The sequence below is a fragment of the Cyprinus carpio genome, chromosome A12 (assembly GCF_018340385.1).
Source record: "Cyprinus carpio isolate SPL01 chromosome A12, ASM1834038v1, whole genome shotgun sequence".
Taxonomy (NCBI): Eukaryota; Metazoa; Chordata; class Actinopteri; order Cypriniformes; family Cyprinidae; genus Cyprinus; species Cyprinus carpio.
In genome coordinates this window covers 7,920,974-7,948,761 of record NC_056583.1, presented here as the reverse complement: position 1 = coordinate 7,948,761, position 27,788 = coordinate 7,920,974, and the positions used below count along the sequence as shown (strand labels likewise).

The window sequence follows — 27,788 nt, the reverse complement described above, 5'->3', positions numbered from 1 at the left end:
TCATTTATTAATTTTACAAGAATTAAAAAAAAAAAAATTCTAATTTGCTCTAAATATTTAATAAAAAAGCTTTTACATTAAAACACACAATTGGCATATCTGGAGCACAGCTGGGCTTACTGTAAATGGTATATGTAGGCAACCTTATGAACTGACTGAAACAGTTTAATAGCCAAATAGGAAAAGGATCTACCTTCTTATGTGGATTTTGATATTTTAGGAACTATGCAGGCTGGGATTTTGTGACAGTAGTGAATAGGATGGATTATAGAAGGTCATTTGAGTCCATTCAAAGTTTTGTGTGCAGTGAGCAGAATTTTATATACAGTGCAAGAAGAGAGTTACAGGGCCTAATACTGAGCCATGTGGCACTCAATATTTGACTTTAGTCTGACACTTAATCATTAAAAACCTGGTGACTGGATACATCAGATAGGACCTTTTTTTTTTTTTGCATTGTGTCACCATGGCCTCAGTGGCAGCAGTTGTCTTACAGCAAAATGGGAGTTTCTGCCTTACTGAAAGTAAATAACTACCACTACAATGATCTTTGTTTTAGAATGATTTATGCATTTATATATATATATTTATTATTATATATTAATTATATTATAAATATATTATATTTATATTATTTACATTAATTAAGAAACTGCAGTTTGTTTAGGTAATTATGAAATGTATAATTAAAGTAGTTCTCAGAGGTATGAAAACACATTGACTAGCTAACTACCACAACTTTATTACTTACTAATTCATCTGCAGCACTGTTTTTCTGTTCAGGAAACAAATATTAGCACCAATATCTTAGAGAGGGAAAGTCTTCCAAACAATGAACCATCTCAGTAACAACTGACCTGTTCAGAGATTTCATGATAGATTACAGTCTCTGATTGACCTGAAGCTGATTACAGAGAAACACCTACCTGATTCTAACTAAAGAAGAGCAATGCTCCATTGTACATCAACTCTCTGGCCTCTGCATGCTTCACTTGGGACATGCACCTGCACCCAAAGCAGCATGTTATTAACATGATGTTTCTGTGGCTGAGGTAGACAAATCACAGACAGATAAACTGGTCCATGATTTATATATAAAAAAAAAGAAAAAAGAAGAAATCCTTTAAACAGCAAGTGCCACATTATTAGAAATAAACTATTTGTATTCATGATGGTTACAAAAACCAAAATTTATTCCATTTTATATTTTCCAGTTTACATTTTGCTCAAAATAGATTGTGACGTAACCAGATATATCTTGAGTGTGCACATCAGGAAATGTTTTGCAGTAATACTATGCATTTTTGGGTCACACCACATCACATTTTTTAACCTGAACTAAACTTGACCCATTTTAAAAGGTCAAATCATCTAATATTTAAAATACTCATCTCTCTAATATTTTTTCCCCCTGCATGATTAAGAAAAAAGTAGCTGGATAAGTAAGAGATACATACTCAGAAAAAAAAAAAGCACTTGCATTGCACTTAAAAGTAACTGAAATAAGTTTAATTAATGAACAATGATCATAATGCAAGGCAAGCACATCTCATGTATACGACTTTTTTTTTTTTTTTTTTCAGCATCATGTTTGATTAATATATTATGTAAGCCGATTTTAAATGGATCATTTATAAATAATGTTTTTGCCTTGTCTGGGGGTTTGTTAGACCAGTCAACTAGTCAGTTACAAAATTTCCATTTAAATGTGAATTAAATTAGTTGTTGCACATATGCCTTGTATGTAACAGCCATTTTTCACAATCAAATGTTGTTAGATTATGATCATTGTACAAAAGACTGTTTGACCAAATGATATGCTCTGTGGTTTGACCAAATGATGCACACAATAAACATTCTGATGGTCTGATTTATTAAGATTTTCTCTTTTTAAAACATTCCAACGGTATGAATTGGATTAACAAACAGATTTATACACCTTTATATACAAAACAAAACAAAACAAAAAGATTCTTGCTTTCCTTAGCTTGCTGTTGTATGACTCACTACATGTAACATCTTGCTTTTTTCCCTTCACCTTCTGCTTTTCTACCCTTCATCACTATCTCTCTCCTGTCGATCCCGCTCTCTTCTCATCTCCTTCAGTTCTTGTCGGTACTTTCTTTCAATGAAGCGTTTCTGATGAGCCATCTGAGGAAAGTTATCTGCAGGAGACAAGAGGCAAAGAACATGTAAAATAGAAAACCAAGACTTTCATAACCTTCAGCATTATAACAGCTGCTTCACCGCACCCCCCCCCCCCACCCAAAAAAAATGGCACTGTAACAAACAACTTATTCCCATAACGTGAAAATATTTATTCTAAAACCATTTCTTTTTTTTGCAAAATGCAACAGTCACTCACATTTCTCCAGCGCATCCATGGCTGCACCCATCTCAGCTTGCTGAATACTGTCAGGATAAAATGAAATTTTTTACATGTTAAGCAACTCAAACAATGGATCTTTCTCATTTTAATGAAATGTTTAAATAAAGTACATATGACACAATGAACCTGCAGCAGGGCTCTTGATCAACATCTCTCTCAATGGCCATGTTTAAAATTAAAATTCACGGGTGGCCAAACATTTTTCAATGTATTAACATAACTAAACATAAGCATGGCATGTTTTATATAACATGGTAAACATGTTAACATGAAAACAAAACACTCTTAATATTGTGTTAATATTAATATAATTGAATAACTTAAAAACAGTTAAACATCCTACAAATACATTTGGGTTTAATGATGACCTTAAACCAGGTTTTTATATATTCCATTTTTAGGATGATATCATATTTGCTGGTGTGATATTGCTTTTATACAGTAGTTCAAACAACAATTAGCTCATACTGAGTGACATAAATTTCAGACAATATTTTCAGATACTTCATATTTTTGCAGGTCTCTCGGAAAGGCAATAAAACAAAACATTTCAGGGAAGCAATATAATACTGCATACTGAACATATGCCTCTGTGCGTCATCCATGCAAAAAACAACTTTATAAAAGCAACTTTATAAAAGCAGATATGCAGCGATGTGGCAATGAGGGTAAATATCTGGGTGTATTAGTACCTTGGTCCTTTTCCACAGCCAATCCGTTCACCTTTAAAATACACTGCCACTGTGTAGGTCCTGGCATGAGAGGGTCCAACTGTCTGAAGTGTTCTGTAAAACAAGATGAAGAGCATCACAGTTGATATGAATGAAAACAAAACAAACTGGAACAATTAAGAGGATCTGTGGCCACATTACTCAGACCAGTGGCCTTGCATCAGTAAAAGCAAGTAAACATAGAAGAGACAACATACATCCAAAGTTCTGTCACAAAACTCTAGATGGCGCTGGCCTATAAGTTCCAACTCAACCTAATATAATGACATTATTATTCATATGGAGCAGTTGATTGGTTTCTTTTCATATCAGCAGCCAATGAGTTTGCTGCTTAACATTCAAATACTCAGCTATAAGTTCAGAATCCCTCCACCTTCCCTAGCTCCACCTGCATAGATCTGCTACGGAGTGATTTCATGTATATTATATATAGGGGTTATTTCATATGTTATATGTGCAGCAACAGTATTTCTTACATGCTCACAGCAGCATGTCTGTTGATGTATTGGCAGTAGCAAGTCTTGGTACTTGCTCTACCACAGCAGCAGCAGTGTAGCAGATAAACTTTCTGAGAGAAGATGACAGAACTAATTCTGAGAGAAGATGACAGAACTAATCTCAGAGAGCTGTCATGACAGACCTTAAAGCAAAACGTCCACCTTACTATCACCATGACACTTTGCACCAATTATAATATACAGCAAACCATAAGCAATCAGCGATGAACAGACCAATTTCTATAAACATATCACTTCAATTCAGTCTCATTTAGTTCAGCTGATTTTTCTGTACAGTTTAATGTAAACTTTTATGTTGCAGAGTTGATGTCTCATCTTACTAGAAGAAAGATACATGAGCATTCCAAACAATCTCGAACATTCCAAGTTTGCAATGGAGGATCTACTGTAGGAACTTAAAACACCAAAAAAAAAAGAAATGAAAAAATGGAGGCCACTGGGCTTTTGGGAACCTTGAATACAGCAGAAAGATTTTGTAGCCTTCCCCAGATCTGTGGATCTACATGATCCTGCCTCTGAGCTACACAGGCAGAGGATGATCCCTTGACCTTATGGCTTGGCTTTTGCTATGATATGCATGTTAGACCTTATACAGATAGTCATGTGCCTTTCAAAAACATCCCTGATCAACTGAATTTGCAGCAGATGGACTCCAATCAAACTGTAGAAACATTTCAAACATGATCCAGAGACAAGACATAATTATTGACATTTTTTATAACCTTTTTTTAAAACAGAGCAATAGAAAAAAAGTTTACATTTAACCACTATTTTTGGATTAACCCAACTTATTGATACAACCAACAAACATTTTTTTTTGTTTTAAGTCAAACACAAAATAAAAATTAAACATATCTAATTTCTAATGTTTTATATGCAGATTAAATAGGCCATAGGAGGGCACAATGAGCAAACTAATGCAGCGCATTAAATTGTCAACACGGAAAAAACTGTCCATAAAAAACGTGCATTACGTCTAAATTAACTCTCATAAATCAAATATAATTTCGTAAATTGCATAAACAATTATGAACAAACAGATTGCATTTTAAAACATATGAGACGCAGGGAAAAGAAGTAAACCTCCACAAATTCATGATGTGTTTTCTAAGTTTAAACTGGTTTAACATTGCATGGCTTTCTATACATCTCTTGTGTGAGACGTTTGTGCAGCAGTCATATTTGTCCGTCTAAAGAATGCACTGAATTTGCCTTCTGTGTGAATGACTTGGTTTCACTTTTAACCTAATCAAGATCTTCTACGCATTGAGCTACTATATTTCTCTAATATTTTGAATAAATAATACAGCAACTACGCGTCTCGTGGGATACAGTAACAAAACATTAAAATGCAAAAGCGTCCCTTACATCATCATCGCATCTCATGCACCACTGATGACGCTCCCTGACACACACCTAACATTTGATTTGACTATTTTTGCATTCATATGCAAAAGTTTATTTTAAATTCGACTAATATTCAATTTAATCACAATCTCCTCATCACTGGCAGCCACAGCACTCAATTCAGCATGAGTTCGTGTTTGTGTGTGCTGTCTGCGTCACTCATAGCACGTGCCTATATCGAACATTTTTTCTAGCGTTATCGAAGAAGGTGTACCATTGATAAATATCGGTACTGTTTTATTGTCCAGGCCTAATATATATATATATATATATATATATATATATATATAAAGGGGTTTGTATACTTTCGCAAGGCAAATATCTTTAAACAGATAACTGAAGGAGGAAAAAGGCAGGTAAATCAAAGGACATTAACGGACAGAAGGTTCTTACTTGTATAGGGGAATGTCTGGCTCTTTGCCCTCCGTCCGCAGGGTTAGGCAACATTGCTGCAGCTGTGATTTTGGATCATTCCAGTCCTGGTTCAAGATAAACTCCTGTAACAATAATTGAACCAATCAAACAGCAGGACATTGACTTATATATATATATATATATATATATATACACAAAAACAAACCAATAACAAGAATTTGTTTTAGGAAAAACATATCGGTTGAGTAGGTTTCTGCAAAAGATGCTAAAATAACATATCTACTGCAAATGTACACACACAGAAGATTAGAAACAGTCCTGTCAGAATTCAAGACCATGATGACCTTTTTAAATGTCACCTTATTCTTTTCAATGAATGCTATTTTACACTAGGTGCCTCTGACATTGGGCCATTTCATAATCATTGCTTATAATGATAGATAAAGTGCTGGCATATAAACATGGGTTTAAAAAAACAAATCTAAGTTTGTTATACCTTGAGTCGTGGAAAAAAGCAAACATTCATAAATGTGTGCACAAACTCCAAGTCTTTATCTATGTAAAGAGCTGCAATGAATGCTGGGGAGAAAAAAAAAGAGAGATCAAATTTAGTAGCAATTCAGACAATAAAGCCCAAAGTAGACTTTGGCAGTCTGTGCACTGTCCTTGCAATCAAATCAAAGATTCCTTTAAAATAATCTGCAGTGTCATGTCACACTTACACTCCAGCAGATCGGCTAAAGTCTTGGTCCGCAAGGCAACAGGACGTTTGGTCTTGTCGTTAGTAATAGCATATTCCTGCATGCCCAATTCCTCTGCAACCTTCGCTTGAGTCCGGTTATTCACCAAGGAGCTGCGCAGTAGCTAAAAATCACACAAATGAACTCACTTTATACTTCTGGGTTTTATACGGTCTGACCAACCAGAAGAGAGGGGCACAGTGACTGAAATGGCTAGATTTTTTTGTACTACAGAGCAGGGGTAACCAGGGAGTTTGTTCGCACAGGATGGCTTTTAAAATGGGTTTTTAAAATTACTGTAGTGAAAGAACTATGCATCATAGTGAGTTAAAGAAAATACAATGAAATGGAGAACAGATGAGGGATATACTCACTGTCAAATGTCCTTCATGATGGTCTGGAAAGTGGATGAACAGATATTCTGTTGCCACCAGCTGCATGATAGAATCTCCCAGGAACTCCATTCTCTGGTTGTGGCCTCTGCAGACAGATACAGTGGTTGCATGAAGCTCCAATTGATAGTTAACTAATGATAAGATTACTGTTGCGTAGTTCCTGGCTGTGGAAAAACAGCCTCTGTCTCTGTGGGTCCTAATCACCATGTGGGTTCACAATTTGAGGGAGCACAGACACTTTTTGAAACATTTGGCCATAATGCCAGACCCGCCAGCAAACAAGCAAATGACTGTTTAATTCAACCAGCTGGATCCAGATTTATAAACACTTCAGGGGCCATATGTATAAAGCTCAGAGTAAAATTGTAGTCTCAAGAATGACAATTTTTCTCTTATTCCTAGACTTAAGAATAACTTCATAAAGGTTAAAAGTGCTATGACTCAGCTTTCTGGTCTTCTCAAGTATGATCTCCATATTCTCTTATGTCATATTATATGAGCTGAAACAGCCTTATGTATCAAATATGATACTCATCAAAAACACATATGCAAGTGTTTGGATTTTTTTATATATATATATATATATATATTTATATATATATATATATATATATATATATATATATATATATATATATATATATATATATATATATATATATATATATATATTGTCTAAAGGTTCAGTACAATTTTCCATTAAAAAAAAATAGATTTTAAAAAGTCACAGAGGCACTAGAGCACTTACAGGGTGAGGTGGTTGAAGCCCACTGTTCGCAGAGTGAAAGCCCGTGCTAGGAGACGTACGTGAGTGAATAGCACTCCGATGGTATCCTCAAAATTTGTGAGTTTCTGCAGAACTGGAGAGGACTCGATCAACTGCCGGTCTGTCAGTGGCTCCTGTACCTAAACATACAGCAGACCATGAAATGTGTGCTTTTATGCATGAAATAAACTCAACTATTACATTACTACAACGAACCTTACAGACAGCTTCTTTAATTCAAAAAATTTATAATTAAAATAAAAGCTGAAATATTTGTAGTTTATAATGAAACTTAAAAAATAGTTCACCCAAAAACTGTCATCATTTACTCACCCTCATGTTGTTCCAAACCCTTAAGACTTTTATTCATCATCCTTACACAAATGAAAATATAGTAATATTCTCTTATTATTTTTGCTCATCCATTGTAAGTCTGTCAATCAATCTGGGCAATCGATATTTTCAAGCTTAAAAAGTTCACAAAGACAAAATATTTTTATTTAATTCAAGTCTTCTGAAGAGACACAATGACTTTACATGCTGAATAGACATAATTTAGGCTTTTATTCACAAATAAACAGATTTTAATGCATTCTGTAGCACATACTGTACAGAGAGTGTGTCAAGTTCTTACATTTTTTGTTTTATGAAATATCTATGCTCTTTTTGAATCTTGAAAATTTTGGCTGTGTGAGTTTTCAATGGATGAACAAATATGATGCGAGAATATTAAAAATATCTTCATTTGTGTTCTGAAGATGAATGAAAGTTTTATGGGTATGGAACAACATTAAGATGAGAAAATGATGACAGAATTGTAATGTCTGGATAAACGGTCTCTTCAAATTGCCCTGCACAATTCCACTAATGCATATTTTAGGAAAATATATATAATGAAATAAGAGTGGACATGGCCATTTCGAACTTGAATGTGCAAGGTTTCCGGTTTTAGCCACTTAAAATACTTAAATATTACTAAAAAATACAAAACAATAAATACTGCAAACTAGTATTTATTTTAATTTATTATCATAATCATAAACCAGTAGCAGTTCTGCTGTTTACTGCACTGTTTACTGTTATTCTTCTTGTTATTTACCTAGGCAGCTGATGAAAGTGTATGTATGTATCTGTCTTACACTTTTGCATGACATTTGAACATTTTAAATCAATTCTGCTCACACCTGTAAAGGATGAGGTGGATAGTTGAGCCAAACGTCCTTCAGCTCCTGCAAGACATAGAGAGAGGAAACAAACTAAATACAACACGTCAATTTGAGAAGAATAAGTGTATATGAGGGACAATTCAGACTTAAAAAAAAAACATCTTTAGAATGTTTCATCTATTTTTTTTTTTGTTTATTTATGTGATTTTTTTTTTTCAGTTTTAGGCAACAGTCAATTAACTTATTTACTAATGACAGCAAGAGAGCCAGATCATCTTTATGCTGTCACTTTGCTGTTTTTCACATTTCCACTATGACCAAACAGAAGCTCTGCTGAAAAAACCTGACTGTTCTCTAAAATGTTGATGTTTTTTTTTTTTTTTTTTTGCTTTAATATATATTCTGCAAGCTGCAAACATGCTTAACGTGATTATTTTTACTTCTTATGAAAATATTTTAACACTATAAATTGTATTGGGGAAAGTAAAACTTACTAACAAATTACTTCTGCAGACAAAATTTATATTTAAACACCCTGTTAGTTTTAAATGCAATATCTTTATATTGGAACACAACACCTATTTATTTTACTTTTATATACAGTAGGCTCACAATAATAAATCTAACTAAAATTTGCCATGTTTAGTCCTACAAACATACATCCAAAACTCACCTCACTGCTGAACAGCAGTCTCCCAAAGAGTTGCTTGGCTTCCTCTAAACCACCTTCTAGGTAAACGGCCCCTACAAAAAATAAAATAAAAAATAAAATAAAAAGATTAAATAAAAAAAATAAAACCACACACACACACACACACACACACACACACACACACACACACACACACACTAAACAATTAATATACTGTCATTCAAAAATTTGGAATCATTATGTTTCTTTTTAAATAGGAAATTATGCATTTATTAAGCAAGGTCACTGTATTATTGTAATAATCATCACTAGTAACTTGTGTTCTTTTCTGAGGCTTATTGTGCTTAATAATGCTTTTTTCACATCAAACATGTCAAGTGCTTTCACCAGTGACTTCATGGGTTCTCTTAGGCCAGTGGTTCTCAAATCCGGATCTTCACATTTTGTATAACACACAATTCATATCATCAGCTCATTAGGACACTTTGGTTGCCCCTCGTGAGGGTTATCGCATAGCTGAAGCAGAGGTATGAACCGATTTCCCTAAACTTAGTGTTTTTTCCCTCACTGTGCCTGCACGAAAAACAGAAATCAAACCATGGCGACATGCTGAGTGGCATGAAGCAATAGAGGCTACACAGTGGCATGGCTTTGGGTTATATCAGAAGCACAGTGAAGTCTGTTATCAAGAAGTAGTATGTATTTCGTACAACACAGACTCTCCCTGGATCAGGACGTCGCTCCAAACTGGATGAAAGAGCCAGATGGAAACTGGTCAGAGAGGTTACCAAGAGGCCTTCAGCAATTCTGAAGTGGTTGCAGGAATTTTTGACAAAGATTGGTCATTGTGTTCATGTGACGACAATATTACATTCTCCACAAATGTGTATTGTATGGGAGGGTTGCAAAAAAAAAAACAAGTCACTCCTCAAGAAAGGCCACATACAGTCACAACTGAGCTTTGCCCAAAACACACCGTGAAGATCCTGAGGCAGATGAGACTAAAATGTAATTATTTGGCCTCAACACCAAACGATATGTCTGGCAGAAATCCAATAGAGCTCAGCATCCAAATAACAGCATTCCTACAGTAAACCATGGAGGTGGTAAGATCCTGTTATGGGGGTGTTTCTCTGCAGAAGGGACTGGAGCACTTGTCAATGGGAAAAAGAAAGTTGTCAATGGGAAGAAGGTTTACCTTCCAACATGACAATGACCCAAAGCACACAGCAAAACTGAGCACACAGTGGTTGAAGGAGAAAAGGTGAATGTCCTTGCATGGCCTAATCAGAGGCCAGACTTAAAACCCTCTGAAAATCTGTGGAATGACTTGAAGTCTGCAGTCCACCAACGCTCACCATCAGATTTAACTGAACTTGAGCAGTTCTGCAAAGAAGAGTGGGCAAATATTGCAAAGGCTAGAAGTGCAAAGTTAATAGAGACAGATCCAAACAGACTAAAGGCTGTAATTAAAGCAAAAGGTGGTTCAACAAAATACTGACACAAGGGGTGATACTTTTTCCAACTGATTCTGTTTTTTTATTTATTTTTCCTGACATGTTTGTATTATATCTTTCACTTTCATGTTATATGTTGCACTGAGTAAATACAGCTGGATAAAACAAAAACTGTGTCTGTCTTCATACTTTAAAGTGGTGATTCTTTTCTATACCCACTGTAAATCTTGGTATTTAACTAAAACATTGTTGAAATCACACAGTGCGTGCCTGGCTTAAGTGAAACATAAAAGAGCGGTAGATCCCTAGGACCAGAGTTAAGAACCACTGTCTAAGGCTGTCTTGGGAAAACTGCTGGAAGTCAGATCATACAGCAGCTGAACAAAACACACATACCTAGGCCAATATTTAAAGCATTCTGTAAATTTGTTCTTACAAAACACAAAGTAAGTTTCTGAAGCTATGCTTGCAATATATATAAAAAATAAAAAATTAAATCAAGATAAAAAAAAATTTTGACCTCAGTGAGTGGTAATACAGTATATTAAACACAGACAGAGAGCATACATGATAAAGCACTAACCTATCAGGGCCTCAAAACAGTTTGCCATGGCATGTCGGAGGTCTGACTCCCTGCACAGGTCAGGGCCGTGGGCATATAACATGAACCGATCCAACTCCAATTTCTGGTGATCCAAAACAATGATTAAAAATAACAAAAAACTAAACTAAACATAAACAATGACTACTAACACCTACCAACACAAAACTCTGAAAACTCCACGTATGCATGCCAAAATATATAATATAAGAAGACTTTAACTCATCAAAACAGTGATAAAATTTATGCAAAGGTTTAAATTGGACTTAATGTTAATGCTTAATGTCAACACACTGATGTGTGTGTGTGTGTGTATTTTTAAAAAAATGTTTATGGATCTATAATTTTCAGTGTGCGGACATTATTTTTTGGTTATCCCTATCATCTAGTAAATGGTCACCTTAGCAAGCATAGCAAGATGCTGATTCTGAACGATTGCTGTGCGATATGTGGCGAGTCCTCCCTCCTCCAGGTTTGGGAACAGGTAGTAGAGATGCACACTGGAAAAAAAAAAGAAAAAGAAAAAAGAAAAAGACAAATATATGACTACAATAGGCTAACGAATGTAACCTTAAGAGAAAAACATCCTGCTATAAATAGAGAAACAACAGATTTGAAATAAAAAAAGAAACTTATCTAAAGCTAATCTCAGTGAGACATGCTCTTATGTAGTGACAGATTTATAGCACTGTTGAAAAGTAAGAGGTCTCACCTGGTCAAGAACTCAACAACTGCATCACCAAGAAACTCTAAGCGCTCATTATGATTGATTCTGTTAAAAGTACAGGGATCACATCCTTTAGTTGTTATAATGTTTCTACTGCCTTTTTTAAAATGTAAAAAAAATAACAAAAAATTCACCAAATGTTTATCACAAATCATTTGACTAAAATAAAATCATACAATAAAACACACACACACACACACACACACACACACACACACACACACACACACACACACACACACACACACACACACACACACACACACACACACACACACACTAACCTGGAGGGTGATGGGTCATCCTGGCCCAATCTTGACATAATATTAATCAAGGTGTTGATTCCTAGTGAAAAAGTGACAAAACCATTAGTAGAGTCGGACTACTTCAAAAAAAAAAAAAAAAAAAAAAAAACCCTCTAAAAACCATGTACAGACACTTATGCTAACCCTTTTTCCTCATGAACATATGATGCACTTTCCGGTCTCCATATTTGGGCTGGCGTATGCCACAGTTTGACAGAGAGTTGCGAGCATGATCAGGATTCATCCCAAAATTTAGATGATGACTGGGGTGAGTCATTGCCAACTGGGCAAAAAAGAAAATCAAAACAAAAGCAAAGTGAGTGTTATAATGCATAACATGAATCCAAACAAACTACCACTGAACACAGTACAATGACCTTTTATGACCATTAAGTATAGTTACATGCTAACACATAACACATGCACATACTTGTAGCTATGCAGGAATAAACATCCAACAACTGAAAACTGTTCTGTAAAATCAGAGTCTTACACTGCCTTTTTGTATACTTTTTGTTGAAAATTGTGTTAATTTAAATGTCACTGAGGCAACATTGCCAGCCAACTAATAAAGATAAGAATGTGTCAAAACTGCAAGAAAAACTTGGGATAATCTTGGAATCATCAGTTACATGGGATGAACATTATTAATCAACCAGTCATGTTCTGATTCGTATGCCATAATTTTTCATTTCAATTTCATTTCTGGATGTGGATGTACTTCTTATTGTTGCGGAGTTACAATATAGTGGGTTACTTTCCAGTTATTGCAAATTAAAAAGTTGAGGCTTCAATTCCAAGAATTGTTGTTCTGAGAGGCCTTTATTTGGTGCTTTGCAAATTCCAAGTGGGATTTAATGTGCCTTGACAAAGGAGAGGCTTCCATCTGGCCTATCAGCTATAAAACTGAGATCAGTGGAGTGCTTCACACATAATCGGAGTAAACTAATTTAAAACGGTTATACATTATAGCTGTTTAGCTTTTAATTTCCAGCTGTTATTGCAAACTGAAAAATGTAGATCACTTTTCTTAAAACAAACAAACAAAAGTAAAACTGTCAAGTGTTTATATTCACGATAAAATCTATATAATAATCTATATTTTATCTTTGGTGGAGCCAGAGAAAATACTGGCAGAGCAAGGAAAAACCTGAACTACTAAATTCTTATTCTGCAGCCCTGGTAACATGTGCCGCAATTTTCCAGAATGAACAGAAAAAAACCCTACACAAGTATTTACTCTTTCTCTTACCTGCAGCAGGCATCGTTCTTTGAACATGTAACCGATCAGCTTGTCTAAATGCATCAGGCACTGGTGGTAGCGGATGTGGTGGGTGAGAACCGGCAGCATCATGGCATGCTGCAAAAACAAGCATCTGACTCAAAATCCATTCTCTGCTATTGTCTAATTGGCTAACTGATATTTATTTACAGTCATAAGAGAGGAAAAATATCTGCAATAAAATAGACAAAACACTTGGTAACACAGAATCTGCACATCCATGAGTGTAATGCAGCAGATCATTGTTTTATATGCTTTATAAACGTGCACTTCATTGTATTCTCAGATATTTACGAGACAATGTTTACTAAATAACTACTCAAGTATTGAATATTATTTAATTCACAGTAAACTTGTACAATTATTTGAGTGATGGAACATTATGTGCAAAAGAACAATATGTGGAAAAAAAAATTAAGAGAACTGAATTGTTTCTGAATGCAGTGTTTTAAAGGGGTCATATGATATGATTTCAAGTTTTCCTTTCTCTTTGGAGTGTTAAAAGCTGTTCGTGAATAGATAAGACCCCTAAAGTTGCAAAGACTAAAGTCTCAAACCCAAAGAGATGTTCTTTATAAAAGTTAAGACTCGCCCACGCCCTCCTAAAACGCCTCGTTTAAACATGCCCCCACATCTACGTCACTGTGTGGGAAGATTTGCATAACACCGCCCAAATGTTCACGCAAAGAAAGAAGGCGTAAATTTGATTCTCGTTGTAGTATTGTTACCGCCTTCGCCATGTTGTGGAGATGCGTTTTGTTGTGAAAGCGAAACTACTTTGTTTGGTCTTCCAAAAGAGGACACAACTAGAAACCAGTGGTTAAGTTTACAAGTGGTTAAGTATTTACAACACTGTTCCAGAACAGTTCAACCCAAATATTCAGATGTACACAGCGCATTTTACTGAGGACAAGGACTGTTTCCTGGAAGAGGAGCCTACAATGCTGGTGTTCTGACAAATAATGCTGACTCACAGCCGGTAAGTACGTTTTCATATTTAAAGGATTTGCCACTGACTATTCAAACGCGAATTTTGAGCAGTGTAGAGCAGCACTTGTTGTTTGTTGTTTTTCCGATCACAAATGCAGATATGGTTTTATGTTTACACAGCGCGATGCAACACAACGCGTAAAAAGACAGTTCAAGTCATTATAATCAGTAATTATGTCTCCACTGGAAGCAACAAATGCCTCATTTGTAATGCGTTCTATTGGTTTTAATCTCATCGCACTGGGACGCGGCATCACAGTATGGTGAGGGGTGTAACATTTCCGTCACACGCTTGAGGTATTCGGCCAATCACAATACACTGGATAGCTGGCCAATCAGAGCACACCTTGCTTTTCAGAACGATGAGCTTTGTAAAAATCGACGCGTTTCAGAAAGGCGGGGCATAGAGGAGAAAACAATAATGTACAGTATGTGGAAAATAATTAGTTTTTTGAACCTTAAAGAGCAGGTCAGATGGGTTTTTGAAAAATCTCTCTTTTGCAGTTTATAACGTAGCTATCCTTAAATGAAAACAATCTGCAAAGTTTTTAATCAAAAAAGTGCATGATAAATAAAGATATTGTCTCTCAAAAGAGAGAGTCGGTTCTGAATCGCCGTAACGAGTCGTTATATGTTCGACTCTTTTGTCTGTTACCAGTGTACGTCACTGAGTAACACATTTGCATAATCCCTGCCTGCCCGCGAAATACGAACAGAGTCTGATCTGCCCACAAACACTTCTGCTATTAGTGCGTTTACATCATGTTGAGAAGACGCGGTGTTCAAGGATACCACAGAAATACAATTCGAGCCTTTTGTTGTGTGCTTGTCATTTTATCAAGAACTGCTTCTCTAATCTGGGCTTTTATCTTCGTTGGCTTCTAATCTTCTTAATTTGGACTAACAAGCTCTCTGAACCACCACCTGTAAGTAGTACGATTGATACGTTAGGTGTACATTTTCAATTGAGTGCTCAAAATATAATTTTTTTGTGCCAATATGTGATGTATACCTAGCGCAGCTTTAGGTTTCCAGGTAAAGCACGATATTACTGTCTTACTGAAGTAGTTCTAAAAATTCGCAGTGAACCTAAGAATATGTCGATTATTCTAGACTGACGTTGTTCTAATTACTTTGTTTAATAATAAAGAATGTAGTGTAGCACACACACTTTATAATAATTGTGAAACTGCTGTTTATTGTGCTGCACTGGCAGTTACAGGGTTAATGCGGGAGAGATGAGTGATTTCGGCTGGTGCTCCTGTGATACAACTGTTCTGCGTTCTAATTAAAAGTTAAGACCAAGCGTCTTTTGTCTGTCGTTCTTCAAACATTACAGTAGACATATTTTGGTTTACAAACTGTATTGTTTCATCAGTTAGTCACGTTAGCACTCGGCTAACGTATCCACCTAGTGTTCACAGTTTAGCAGCTAAACTTTAGCTGTGGGCACGATTCGCTTGCATAAGTGTTTTTGTATTTTATGTCATTATAAGAAACGGATTGACTATATTATTGTTTTATGTAAAGGTGCTTTGTCAATGGTAGTGCTGGCTAGCTGGCTCAAGGACTCATCTCTGTGCCAATCACAACAGGTTTGGCCAGCTGACCAATCAGAGCAGAGTAGGCTTGAGGAAGGGAGGGGCTTGCTCTGAACTTGCTTGAAACGAATCATTTCCTAATCATTGGCAAATGACTCTAATATTAAATGTATATTCTGAGAAAATTACAATGTTTTCTGAACTTAGATGCATTTAAACCTGATGTAGGGGACTCCAATACAATATTGGGACACTTTAAAATACCATCTGACCTGCTCTTTAAACAGCATAAACACATTTCATTACACCAAATATACAAAATAATGTTCTGTTTTAGAAACATCATATGACCCCTTTAATTAACATCTGTGCTAATCAAGTTTTCGCCATACTTTTTAAATTCAAAAGCACAGTTTTTCATTGATGTTCATTTTTATTATGACAAATGTTCATTTTTATTTTGCTATGTTTATCTTGTTTGGGCCCTAGCCAACACTTCATCAAACCTAAGTTCTGAAGTGAATGTGTGTTTGTGTAAATGTGTACCTGGCAAACATCAGAGCGGATACCAGACTTCCAGAAACCCTGACTGCTGAGCTCCACTGTGACCTCCCTTCTCATTGTATTCTTCTGCCTGATCTTCTGCAGAGCTTCCTGTAAATCAGTTTTTGGACATAGTATTCACACAATTATGACTTTGTACTGTACTAAAACATGTTGCCTTGCCTTCAAACTGCTCATTCAGTCAATGCGCATTTTATTTTATTTTTTATGAAAAAGAACTTCATGCTACCCTTCCATAATGATCATATTTATTATTTAAGGCATCTTTGTCACATTAGCTATTTCTATGTACATAAACCACACATGCAGACACTTACCTCTCTTTGCGTTAACTTCTGTTTGTCAATTTGTTTAACCTTTGGGCTGTTGGCCAACAAGTGCCGCAATTTCACATAACTCTTCCACAACTTCTGATACCTGCAAAGAAAGCAGTAAACTGCAGTATTTCACCTTTTTCATTATTATATTATTAAAAAAATCATTATTAATAATAACTCCCTGCATCAAAATAAAAGCTTAATGGTATAATGTTTGAAAATGAAGAAATTTAATAAATATTAGCATTGCAATTTTACAGTTGTACTGTAAAATCTTGTTGCTGTAATTTTTTTTATTTTTTTTTTAATAGTCACCATAAAAAAAAAAAACATACTCATTTTGATTATCGTTGTTTTATTATAATATTGAATAGGTCAAAAACAGTGGGAATGTGGCCTATGATAACTCAAGTGGGGAGAGATTTCTGTTTAACTCTGTTCCCTTTAACTCAGTGGTTCTCAATCCTGGCGACTCACCGTTCTGCATATTTTGCATGTCTCTCTTATTTAACACACCTGATTCAGATAAACAGCTTGTTAGAAGAGAGATCCAAGCATGAACTGTGTTTTGATTGACAAAGTCCCTAACACAGTGTTCATTGGTTCCTACTCCCTGAGCACGGGAAATCCTTTGAAAGTTTACTTTTCCTCTGAAACATTCATTCACGGATTTGTGCTATGCCAATGCCACTGCCTGCAGCATGACATAATTTACCTCTGCAAATAAATACAATTTAAATTCACGTCTTGGCTTGCAGACTTTTATGCCCTTTGAACTGGAATCATGGCGGAATATCCTGTGAAGTCCAATTTGCAGGGCACTTATGGTCGGTTAGAACAAACTTCTGAAGTGACATCTGACATACAAAATATGCAAAGCGGTCGGTCACGAGGCCTGGAATTGTGAACCACTGCTTTAAAAGAGGTCTGTGCTTGTCTTGTAAAGGGTAAACCCAAGTGTAAACACCCTTAAAGTAAACTTTTTTAGGAACTTCAGCATAGTACTGGTTTAAATCAAATTATAAGAACCATTTCAGAAAACTCTTACCATTATAATTCAAGCTAAAAAGCAAAATGAGAAGTGGTGAGTGCTCAGTCAGACTTACTGCGGGTCACCGGCGTAGCTAAGCTGGGCAGGTCGGATACCAAAATGCACAATGATGGGGAAAGTGATGACACTGGAATTGAACTGCTCACGATCTAACTGGTCAATCCTCACAGAACTGGGTTTCTGTGTGAATACAGACACACACACACACAAGCAGACATTTAAAGTGCAGTCGTGTTTTAATGCCATGACAGTGGCCTTGAACTTATTTGTGTGGATGCATAATCATGCAAAAGCTTTTGGCTACTGATGTCAGTGCAGAAAGAATCTATTTACATATGTATCTGTCACCTACTATTTATTTATTGTACAATATTTCCTCCCATTAAAAAAGGCTCCTCATCTTCCTCTGTGCCATTCAGAGGCATTTGACTATTCAGTCTGCTCACCTGACATCAGGCCACTCTTTGTGTGAATGTGTTTTACCATGCCAGGGTTGGTGACGATCATGCCCTTGCATTCCTCAGCGTATTTCTGCCACTCCAGCTCCTCCCACTGTAGCATGTTTGCGATCTCCTCTTCGGGAACTAGAGCTGTGCTGCTGCGCAGCAGATACAGCAGCACCTGGTGCATGGACAGCACCTCCTTTCCTCCATCTGACACACGAGCAGACATGACAACGTCAATCACACAGATGAAGCATTCTCAGAATCAGAAAGAGCTTTACTGGCAGGTATGTTTATACATATGATGAATTTGTTTTGGTGACAGAAGCTTCCACAGCACGAACAGAATGACAGTGACAAGACAAGACACAGATAATAACAAGAATAATAATAGGATAAGTAAATAGGAAATAATATACAATTTTTTTTTTTATATTTATTTATATATATACACATATACAAAATAGACAATAGATGGTATTTGTGTGTGCATGTATGTACAAATGCAAAGAAATGGAAATAAGAATTACACATTTATTGCCAAGTTAACTGTTCATGAGATGGATTGCCTGAGGGAAAAAAACTATTCTTATGCCTGGCTGTATTGGTGCTCAGTAGCACCGACCAGACGGCAACAGTTCAAAGAGGAAGCGGTCTGGGTGTGAGGGGTCCAGAATGACTTTCCCAGCTCTTTAACGCACTCTAGATGAGTGCAGTTCTTGGAGAGTGGGTAGGGTTGTACCAGTGATTCACTCAGCAGTCTGGACTATCCGCTGCAATCTTCAAAAGGTCTGATTTGGTACCTGAGCTGAACCAGATAATTATAGAATTGCAAAGAACGGATTCAGTGACAGCCTCTGCTTGGCCTTCGTCACAATGGAGTCTCTGTGAGTGTCCCACTTCAGGTCCTGAGAGATGGTGGTGCCCAGGAAACTGAATGATTCTGCTGCACCCACAGTGCTGTTCATGATGGAGAGTGGGGGGAGTGGTGGGGGGGGGGGGGTTTCTCCTGAAGCCCACGATCATCTCCACTGTTTTGAGTGTGTTAAGCTCCAGGTTGTTGTGATTGCACCAAACAGCCAGCTCTTTAACCTCCTGTCTATAAGCAGACTTGTCACCCTCCTGGATGGCATTTGGTGGGTTGGCATTCGATTTAAAATTTTGAGATTCAAATTTTTATAAAAAAATTTTAACACCTGGCATCCCCTGTAAAACGGTTCTCATTCAGCTTGAATATGAATTGCCCATGAGTGAAAGTCATGAACATCATGATTCATTTCATCTGGAAGAGAAGACAAAAATGCAGAAGACCTCAGCTGTGTGGGAACACTTTAAATTGAGTGAGGACAAGACAAAGGCAGTGTGCCAAATGTTAATGTGTTATCGTTGTCGTGTCGCGCTGCACCGTGCAGCAACAGCTAAAGTCTGTCTATAAAGCGACTGTTGAAAATCATTTGAAATTTGTGTCAGTACGTCATAAATAGAACGCAGCAGTTTACTGTTGGGAATTTGTCGCACCGGGCCACTTCAGGAGTAGAGAGCATAATAGGTTCTATTGTATTTTGTCGCAGCACAGCGTCAGATGTAGACACAGTGTTGAGAGAATAATATGTTCAGCCCCCTCCCTCCAAAGCTTCGAATATTAGGTGTCGATTACTGCCGAAGCTTTGAAGCTAAAAAATGGTATTCAGACCAGCCCTAACTTGTAGATCAGGACAGCATATCTTCAACGCAGTTACATCTGTACACAACCTTTCTTTGATTAAGAAGCATGTCCCGCCGCCAAGCAATTTACCCTGCTAATTCTGCATCGCAATCCACTCTGAACAGCTGGAAGCCCTGCAGATGTAGTCCGCTGTCCAGAATGAGATTCGCCTGATGGATACTAGGCAGTGCCGTTCTAAAGCCGTACTGTCTGAGCTTGACGAGTGTGCCAGCTTGCTTCCCGCACTTGCGTGTCTTAAAGCACTTGTCCAGCAAAATATTAGAATAGTCGAAAACTGGTGAAATATTGGGTTGTGTGTACTGCTGAATGTTCAGCAATTTGCCCCTGGTGAAACTGATTGTAGGAATATAGTTAAAAACAGGAGGAACTAATTAAAACATTAAAACAACTGTAGACCTCCACAACAAGGCGGCAATCCATTGAACAATCTTGGAGAAAAACTCTCTACTGTATAAATAAACCAATCACCAATATATTAGCAAGTCATCCATTTTTCTGGATGCCTATTCTTCTGTAGAGGGACTGTAAATGTTGTGTAAATCTTCTGAAAGCAAATCTTTTCAAAATTCAGAACAGGGTTCCTAAAATCTTGCCCTGAAGAGCCAATACCCTGCAGTAGGGCTGCACAATTAATCGAAATTAAAACACAAAGGCATTCAATCGTGATTAGGCAGAAGCTGTGATTGTCATGCATATCTTTCAGTGAAGCACAGTTCTGTGATCAGCAGTAAATCTCCATCCAAAGGCCAGAGGGCGCTCTCGCACTGAAAATCCAAATATTCCCCTAAAGAAGAAACCCAGGAAATGCCTATAGCTGCAGCTGAATAAACAGAAGATTTAACTGCTTTCATTGATTCAACGTGACTAATAAACAAACGACTACGGCAATATATGGTTTATCTGAGTTCTTATTATAAATTTCATCATAATAAAATATATCTATAATGAAATGCTAATCGACATAGCCTTTATCACTTCTTAGAATACAATGAAATATTGTGTGCCTTAATTATTCTGTTTAAGAAGTCACATCATCTCACAGAAGGATTTATTTTAAACACTCGACTGACGTTATGAAGTGAACTTGGAGTTAAAAGTATTTTCACGTGCTCTCAGATGGAGCAGCATTTACTACACAGAGCCCCAGTTCACTAAGAAGATACGCAAACAGCTGTCATAATTGAGAACGATTTCGTTGATTTCATAAACCTACAATTATATCGTCTGCAATTATGAACGCGATTTTGCATAGCTTGTCAGAGAATTATGGCTCTGCGTAGTAAATGCTGGTCCACTTGAAAGCAGGTAATGAAGATTTACTGCTAATCACAGAACTAGCTTTACTGACTAAATGTGCATGACAATCGCAATTAACCGCGTGCGATTAACCGTGCAGCCCTACCCTGCAAAGTTTAGCTCCAACCCAGATCAAACACACCTGAGCAAGCTTATCAAGGTCTTCAGTATCCCTAGCAAATCACAGGTAAGTGAGATTGATCAGGGTTTAATGCTGCGTTCCAGGCAGGGTTTTGAGCCTGTAAATCACGACTTCAAACCACGACTCACGACTTTGTAGCGTTCCAGGCAAGTCACGCCAAACTGCCTGAGCGCAAGGAATTGTAGCTAGATTATTAAATTTATTGCAACGTTATATTGTCCTAAAGTCTATTTCTCAGCATATACCACTTGCATAAACACCGCATCCATAGCCAAAATTATCCGTAGGGGCTGCCATAGTTGTTTCGCGGGCTATGTGACGTCAGAGATCGGAACTGGGAGTACATCGATCTAGTATGAGTTCATGGGTGGGAAGTCACGGGTTTGACTGCCGTTCTGGTGCACTTTCACAGGTAAAAGGTTGGAAAAGTACAGGTTGCCTGGAATGCGGCATAAGCTATACTCTGGAGGGCAGTGGCCCTTTTTTCATCAGTACATTTTTGTTCTTCAATAAAATGGACAGAAGGGCGTTTAAAACTCACCTGGGAGGAACCGAACGAACCGTGGCATAAAATGAAACATCTGACAACCTGACTGGCTGTTTTCTTCAGGACCTGTGTGACAGCAAAACTATATTACTACGGCTTATATGCTTATGTTGTGCTTGTGTGGAGTTGAATGTGTGTGTGCACATTACTTGTGAGGTTCCAATCATACAACTCCAAGATGTCTTTAAAGAGGTACGAAGAAAACAGTTCCAGGCCTTTAACGCAGTAGTTCTGGTCAAACACAACAGATTACAATAGCTGAGCATTTGTGGGTCACTTCACTTGTGCTAGAAACAACCAATATGTCTGAAGTAGCACTAGAAATATCAATAACAAAGGGAAACTAAATGAAAATTAAATTCAGTTTCATTAATAATCAAGTCAAAGTGTCAAAATATGTTTGTCTCATTCTGAGAATTTTCTATTTAGTTTTTTAAATTAAGTATAGGCATAGAAATGTTATTCACAGTAACTAACATTAATAATTACAATCATTTATACAAGATGAGAATAGTGAACTGACGATAATGTGGGTTGCCACATACCTCAGGTGCCATTTCTTCGATAAAGTGGATGGTGTAATCGATGTTGAAGCGAATAACCCGACACAAAGGGATCTAAAAGGGTGTGTGTGTGGGGGGTAGACAGTTAGTCTGGGAGATATGTGCTGGCACATTAAATCCCATTAATGCTCGCTTACTGACACATACTAATTGTATTCACTTCTGAGTTAAACAACTTAAATACAAATTCCTATGAATGGAGTTTATTTCACGAACAGTTACACCATGGCTCATCTGCTTTTCTTTTGTGCAAGTTTATATTATTTCGATACTGTTTTTTTTTTAATTGTTGTTTATTCACAAACAATAAAGAACATATAGTAATCTAGTCATTAGTTTTGAATGCAACCATGCAGAAGTCATATGCTTACATTATTAAGTGGTGTGTGAGAGAAGCAGGAAAAGCCCTCAAAAAGGTACTCGTGGTCATCATACTCAATAACCGTGGGTCTATCTGTCTGAAAGAGAGAGAGAGAAAAAGCAACAGCTTTATTCACAGGCAGAAACAATAAAAGAACAGAAAAATAATAATCAGATTAATACTTAGATTAAAACAGCACAGAAACCTACTAGGAAGTTGGTGGGTGGGGACACGGTTATTCTGTAGTGGAACAGTTTACCAGCATTGTTATTCATCGGCCGACACGCTTTCACTGGCTATAAGAGAGAAAAAGATGCTGACCAATCCACTCAGTTTGACAAACCAGACAAGGACTGACATTTATAACAATCAAATAGATGAAATGTTACAATGCACAAAAGTGAAACAAAACATTGACATGAATGAATCCACTGACATCAGGAATGCAAATTTTCATTAGGCGTTATAGTTTGGCTTAAGAAATTAAGTATAAACCTCTTATACCTGCCTATTAACCTCACTCTCCTTTTGGGTCAAGTTGGAGAACAAAAACTTCTAACAGTTTTCCACTGACATTGGTCAGGTGCGAGTCCCAGGGACATCGGTTCAACTCTGGCCCTACAAATATGCTGGTCTCAAGTGAAGCTGTGGAGCAGGGGCTGAGAAATGCTGAAACTTCCACCATTCTGGAGAGGTATCTGTTACCTGTGTTTTTTGAAGGTTGCAGAGAAGATAATAAAATTGACTATTTTCTTGGTCTTTATGTCTTTGAAAGTAAGCAAGACAGAAAAATCTATCCCACACAGACCGCTTATGACAGACGCCTTGGCACATTTCTTCAGCACCTGTTCAGTTAATAGAGTTCATCTTTAGAAAAAATGCACACTGAGATTCGCAGATTTACTTCCATTACTCCAAAACTTGTGTTCTGTGTGAATGGCCCCCAGTGCAGCACTTGACTCAGAGAACACTTGTCAATGCAGAGTTTCACCACGTGCAAATATTTACTATCAACTCCTTGCTATCCTAGGCCCAACAGAGCCATGCAATCATTTAGCCCATCCATGCAGAAATTTAGATTAAGTGTTTACAACTGTCTAATCCCAGAATATTCCTGCTTTTTCAAACATGCTTCCAAAGCTTCTCTCCTGAACAGTTTGTGCTTTGCATATTGCACAGAATAAGTCTTTTCCCACCAGTTGTCTAATTAATTCCAAACTTCAGATACTTTTAAATTTCAAATGTTTGCCTATAAAAGTGTATAACCCAAAAATATATATTTATTAAAAAATCTAATTACAGCTCTAAAAGAGATGAAATGATTGAATGAATGCATGTATACCTGTTCACCCGGATAAATACTGTGTCGGATTCCAGTTCGCCTGGCTTTGGCACTGCACTTGCATAACGGCCCGTCATTCATCTGAGTTTTAAACAAAATAACAAAGAAATAAGAATCAGTGTAACTTGATTTTAAGCCATTCAAATACACTTATATTAAACAAACAACTGATACTTATGCAAATGTCAATTTCAGCACTAATGGTTATTTTATAACTCTTTAGATTTTTTTCCCTCTCCTGATTTTTAAATGGGTACTAAGTAAACATCACTGGATGTGACATAAAGATAAGTACTACTGCTTGAAGAGAACCTTGTCAAACAATTCATTTAAAAGTTAGTTAAACTGTTGACACGTCTATAGCTAGCTACATGAATAACACATCTGGTTTAAGTGATACTTCAACCAAAAAAGAAAATTCTGTCATCGTTTACTCACCTTCGCACTCCTAATACAAAACTTCTTGTAAAGAGATACAATTACATCATATGATGAACAGATGTAAGTAAAAACCTAAATTAACTCTATTCACCATAGAAAGCAATTGTATTTTTTCACAAGACTTAATTAAAACACTCAATTCATATGGATTTGTTTTACAATGCCTTTAAATACTACTTGGATCTTTTAAGTTTTGGTTACCTGGACTTTCACTCGTGAGACAGAAACCTCTTAGGTTTTATTAAAAAAAAAAAAAAAAAAAATCTCTTAATTTGTGTTTGGAAAACTAATTGAAGTCTTACGGACTTCAAATGACATGAAGGTGAGTAAATGATGACAGAAGTTTAATTTTTGGGTGAAGCATCAGCACAGGCAATTTAACATTATTGTACCCATAAAGTACTGAGGTTCGTCTGTAAAACAGCAATGTAAGAACATAGGTAAAAAATTAAAAATCGTATGATAATATAATTAGTTTAATTATTCCAAATTTTAAATTAGCATCTCCAGATTTGGTTTTGCAGCCTATAAGGTCCAGAATGATCTGGTTTCAGTTATTTATTTATTCTGATGCATCGCTAAAACAACCAGAATTTCTCAGTAAAAGGCTGCAGTGAAGGTGAAGCTCACCTGTCCGGGGTCATTGTACCACAGCTCCTCATGGAGGCGGTCAGGATGAGCTTTCTTCCTCTTGATCTCAGCAATGACATCAAATACATCAGAGTCAGAACTGCTGGAGCAGCTGCTACCGCCTCCATCAGAATCACATTCTGAATCACTGGAGCTCTCATCTGCACAACACACAACAAATTTATCTTTCTATTAGAGTTAGGCCTGAGTGTTATAGCTAAAACTATTTGTGCATTTGCTTATCATTGTGCTCTGAAATTAAAACTAAATCAATCACTAAATCAAACTCTGACTTTTCACACTTTGGATGTACACACAAAGCTGCTGATTAAATAAACCACCTTGACATGTCTTTACCCCTTCAATTCTACAATATTGCCCACCTTCACCCATCTCTTAGGTCTAAAATATCATTAGAGAAACAGGATACATGCATTTAGAGCACTGCAGACAGCCTTAAAAAAAGTTTTTTTTCTTTATTGCTTCATGTAAATGAAAAAAGATTTATTTATTTTTACATTTTCATTTATATACGTAATGAACTAGAGTGCTTATATTTAATATAACACTGGGACGTTTTATTCTACTCCGTCTGCGCTCAAATGCACAGGCTCTTGTTACATTTCAATTTGAGCAAAACTTTTAGGTGTTGCTATTTTAGCTTTATTTTAAATACAATTGCAAAGATAAAGACATATACAGTTTCATGACTTCACTGAAGATTGTTCATATTCATAATACTGCAAATTTGATAGAATATTATACAGTGCCAACCGCTAATATTGGCACCCTTGGTAAATATGAGCAAAGGTGGCTGTGAAAATAAATCTTATCTTTTTGATCTTTTTTATTCAAACAATTCACAAAATTCTAATCTATTATTCAAGTAAAACAATTGACAATTGGGAAACTCACATTATGAAATAAATGTTTTATCCAATGCATGTTGGCTACAATTATTGGCACCTCTAGAAATTCTTATGAGTAAAATATCTCTGAAGTATATTTCCATTCATATTTAACATTTTTTTTTTACTAGGAGCATGAAATTCTCCAGCCATGACTTCCTGTTGCACAGGATTATAAATAGAAGGACACAAAGGCCAAATTCCCTTAATCATCCAACACAAAGTGTAAAACCAAAGAATATAGTTCTGATGTGTAGAACAAGATTAAGTGGCTGTAAAAAAAGAGCTAAAGCATTTAAAATCCCCATTTCCACCATTAGGGCAGCAATTAAGAAGTTCAAATCAACTAACGATATTACAAATCTGCCTGTGTGTCTATATCATCCCAATGCAAGGTGAGGAGGAGAGTTTGAGTGGCCAAAGACTCTCCAAAGATCACAGCTGTAGAATTACAGAGATTAGTATATCAAACAGCCCCTACATCACATGTTGTTCGAGAAGTTTCAAGAAAAATCTAATTCACTCACCCAAAAACAAACTCCAGCATATACAGAACATCCAAAACAAACATCAAAATCAACACAAAAATGTATCACTGAGCACAAAATGAAGCTTCTGCCACGGTCGTCTCAGTTCCCTCACCTGAACCCTATAGAAAATGAGCGGGGTGAACTGAAGAGAAGAAGCACCAACATGGAGCTGCGAATCTGAAGGATCTGGAGAGATTCTATGTTAAGGAAAGGTCTCTGATCTCTTGTAAGGTGTTCTCCAAACTCATGAGGCATTATAGGATAAAACTCAGAGCTGTTATCTTGGGAAAAGGACATTGTAATAATTGGGTGCCAATAATTGTGGCTAATGTGAACTAGAGAAAAACATTGATTTCATAATGAGATTTCCCCCCCACTTTCCATTGTTTTACTTCAAAGACAGGTTAGAATTTTGTGAATTCTTTGAAAGAAAAATTAATTTTCACAGCCACCTTTGCTCATATTTACCAAGGCTGCCAATATTAGTGGTTGGCACTGTATTATAAAATATACTCTACACATTTGAAATAGTAAAATACACAATACCCTTATCCTGGTCCAGTTTGGTCTCGGGTGGTTCCCATTTAGGCCTACTGGATTTGGCCCGCACCTGCCTCTGAACAAGCTCTTCCTCAAAGCGCTCATACAGATCTCTCAACTTACTAGTGCCCACGACTGTAGAGTCACCCTACAGATGAATAAAAATGATGAGAAACAGTTCCAGAAACAGCTTCAGAGTATCTGACATGTTTTGTTCATGATGCGATCACAATCTTTAGTACAAAACTCTTTACTGTAAAGGTGTAGAGTGTAATTTTGTGGTAAATTTATAAAAATGTCTGTTTAATGTTCATAGTTATTTTCACTTCCTGAAGTTTGTAACAC

General features: G+C 36.5%; 1 protein-coding gene across 1 annotated transcript in view; it reads right to left on the bottom strand.

The window, feature by feature from the left end:
- Nucleotides 1-1,172: 1,172 nt before the first annotated feature.
- LOC109073395 (ribonuclease 3-like) overlaps nt 1,173-27,788 on the bottom strand; it is a 29,302-nt gene continuing 2,686 nt past the window's right edge. Inside the window, exons 4-31 of the mRNA XM_042767373.1 lie at nt 27,450-27,591; nt 25,466-25,626; nt 24,395-24,475; nt 23,262-23,348; nt 23,063-23,149; nt 22,674-22,745; nt 22,278-22,359; nt 22,123-22,194; nt 18,458-18,627; nt 18,030-18,154; nt 16,924-17,023; nt 16,589-16,696; nt 13,482-13,589; nt 12,374-12,512; nt 12,209-12,269; nt 11,910-11,969; nt 11,598-11,697; nt 11,180-11,282; nt 9,161-9,231; nt 8,506-8,550; nt 7,304-7,461; nt 6,535-6,640; nt 6,143-6,284; nt 5,917-5,999; nt 5,439-5,542; nt 3,082-3,174; nt 2,366-2,412; nt 1,173-2,165 (exon numbers count right to left, since the gene is read on the bottom strand). Coding sequence (XP_042623307.1) covers nt 2,050-2,165; nt 2,366-2,412; nt 3,082-3,174; nt 5,439-5,542; nt 5,917-5,999; nt 6,143-6,284; nt 6,535-6,640; nt 7,304-7,461; nt 8,506-8,550; nt 9,161-9,231; nt 11,180-11,282; nt 11,598-11,697; nt 11,910-11,969; nt 12,209-12,269; nt 12,374-12,512; nt 13,482-13,589; nt 16,589-16,696; nt 16,924-17,023; nt 18,030-18,154; nt 18,458-18,627; nt 22,123-22,194; nt 22,278-22,359; nt 22,674-22,745; nt 23,063-23,149; nt 23,262-23,348; nt 24,395-24,475; nt 25,466-25,626; nt 27,450-27,591 — 2,823 coding nt within the window. The 3' untranslated portion in view covers nt 1,173-2,049. The remainder of the gene's footprint in view (nt 2,166-2,365; nt 2,413-3,081; nt 3,175-5,438; nt 5,543-5,916; nt 6,000-6,142; nt 6,285-6,534; nt 6,641-7,303; nt 7,462-8,505; nt 8,551-9,160; nt 9,232-11,179; nt 11,283-11,597; nt 11,698-11,909; nt 11,970-12,208; nt 12,270-12,373; nt 12,513-13,481; nt 13,590-16,588; nt 16,697-16,923; nt 17,024-18,029; nt 18,155-18,457; nt 18,628-22,122; nt 22,195-22,277; nt 22,360-22,673; nt 22,746-23,062; nt 23,150-23,261; nt 23,349-24,394; nt 24,476-25,465; nt 25,627-27,449; nt 27,592-27,788) is intronic.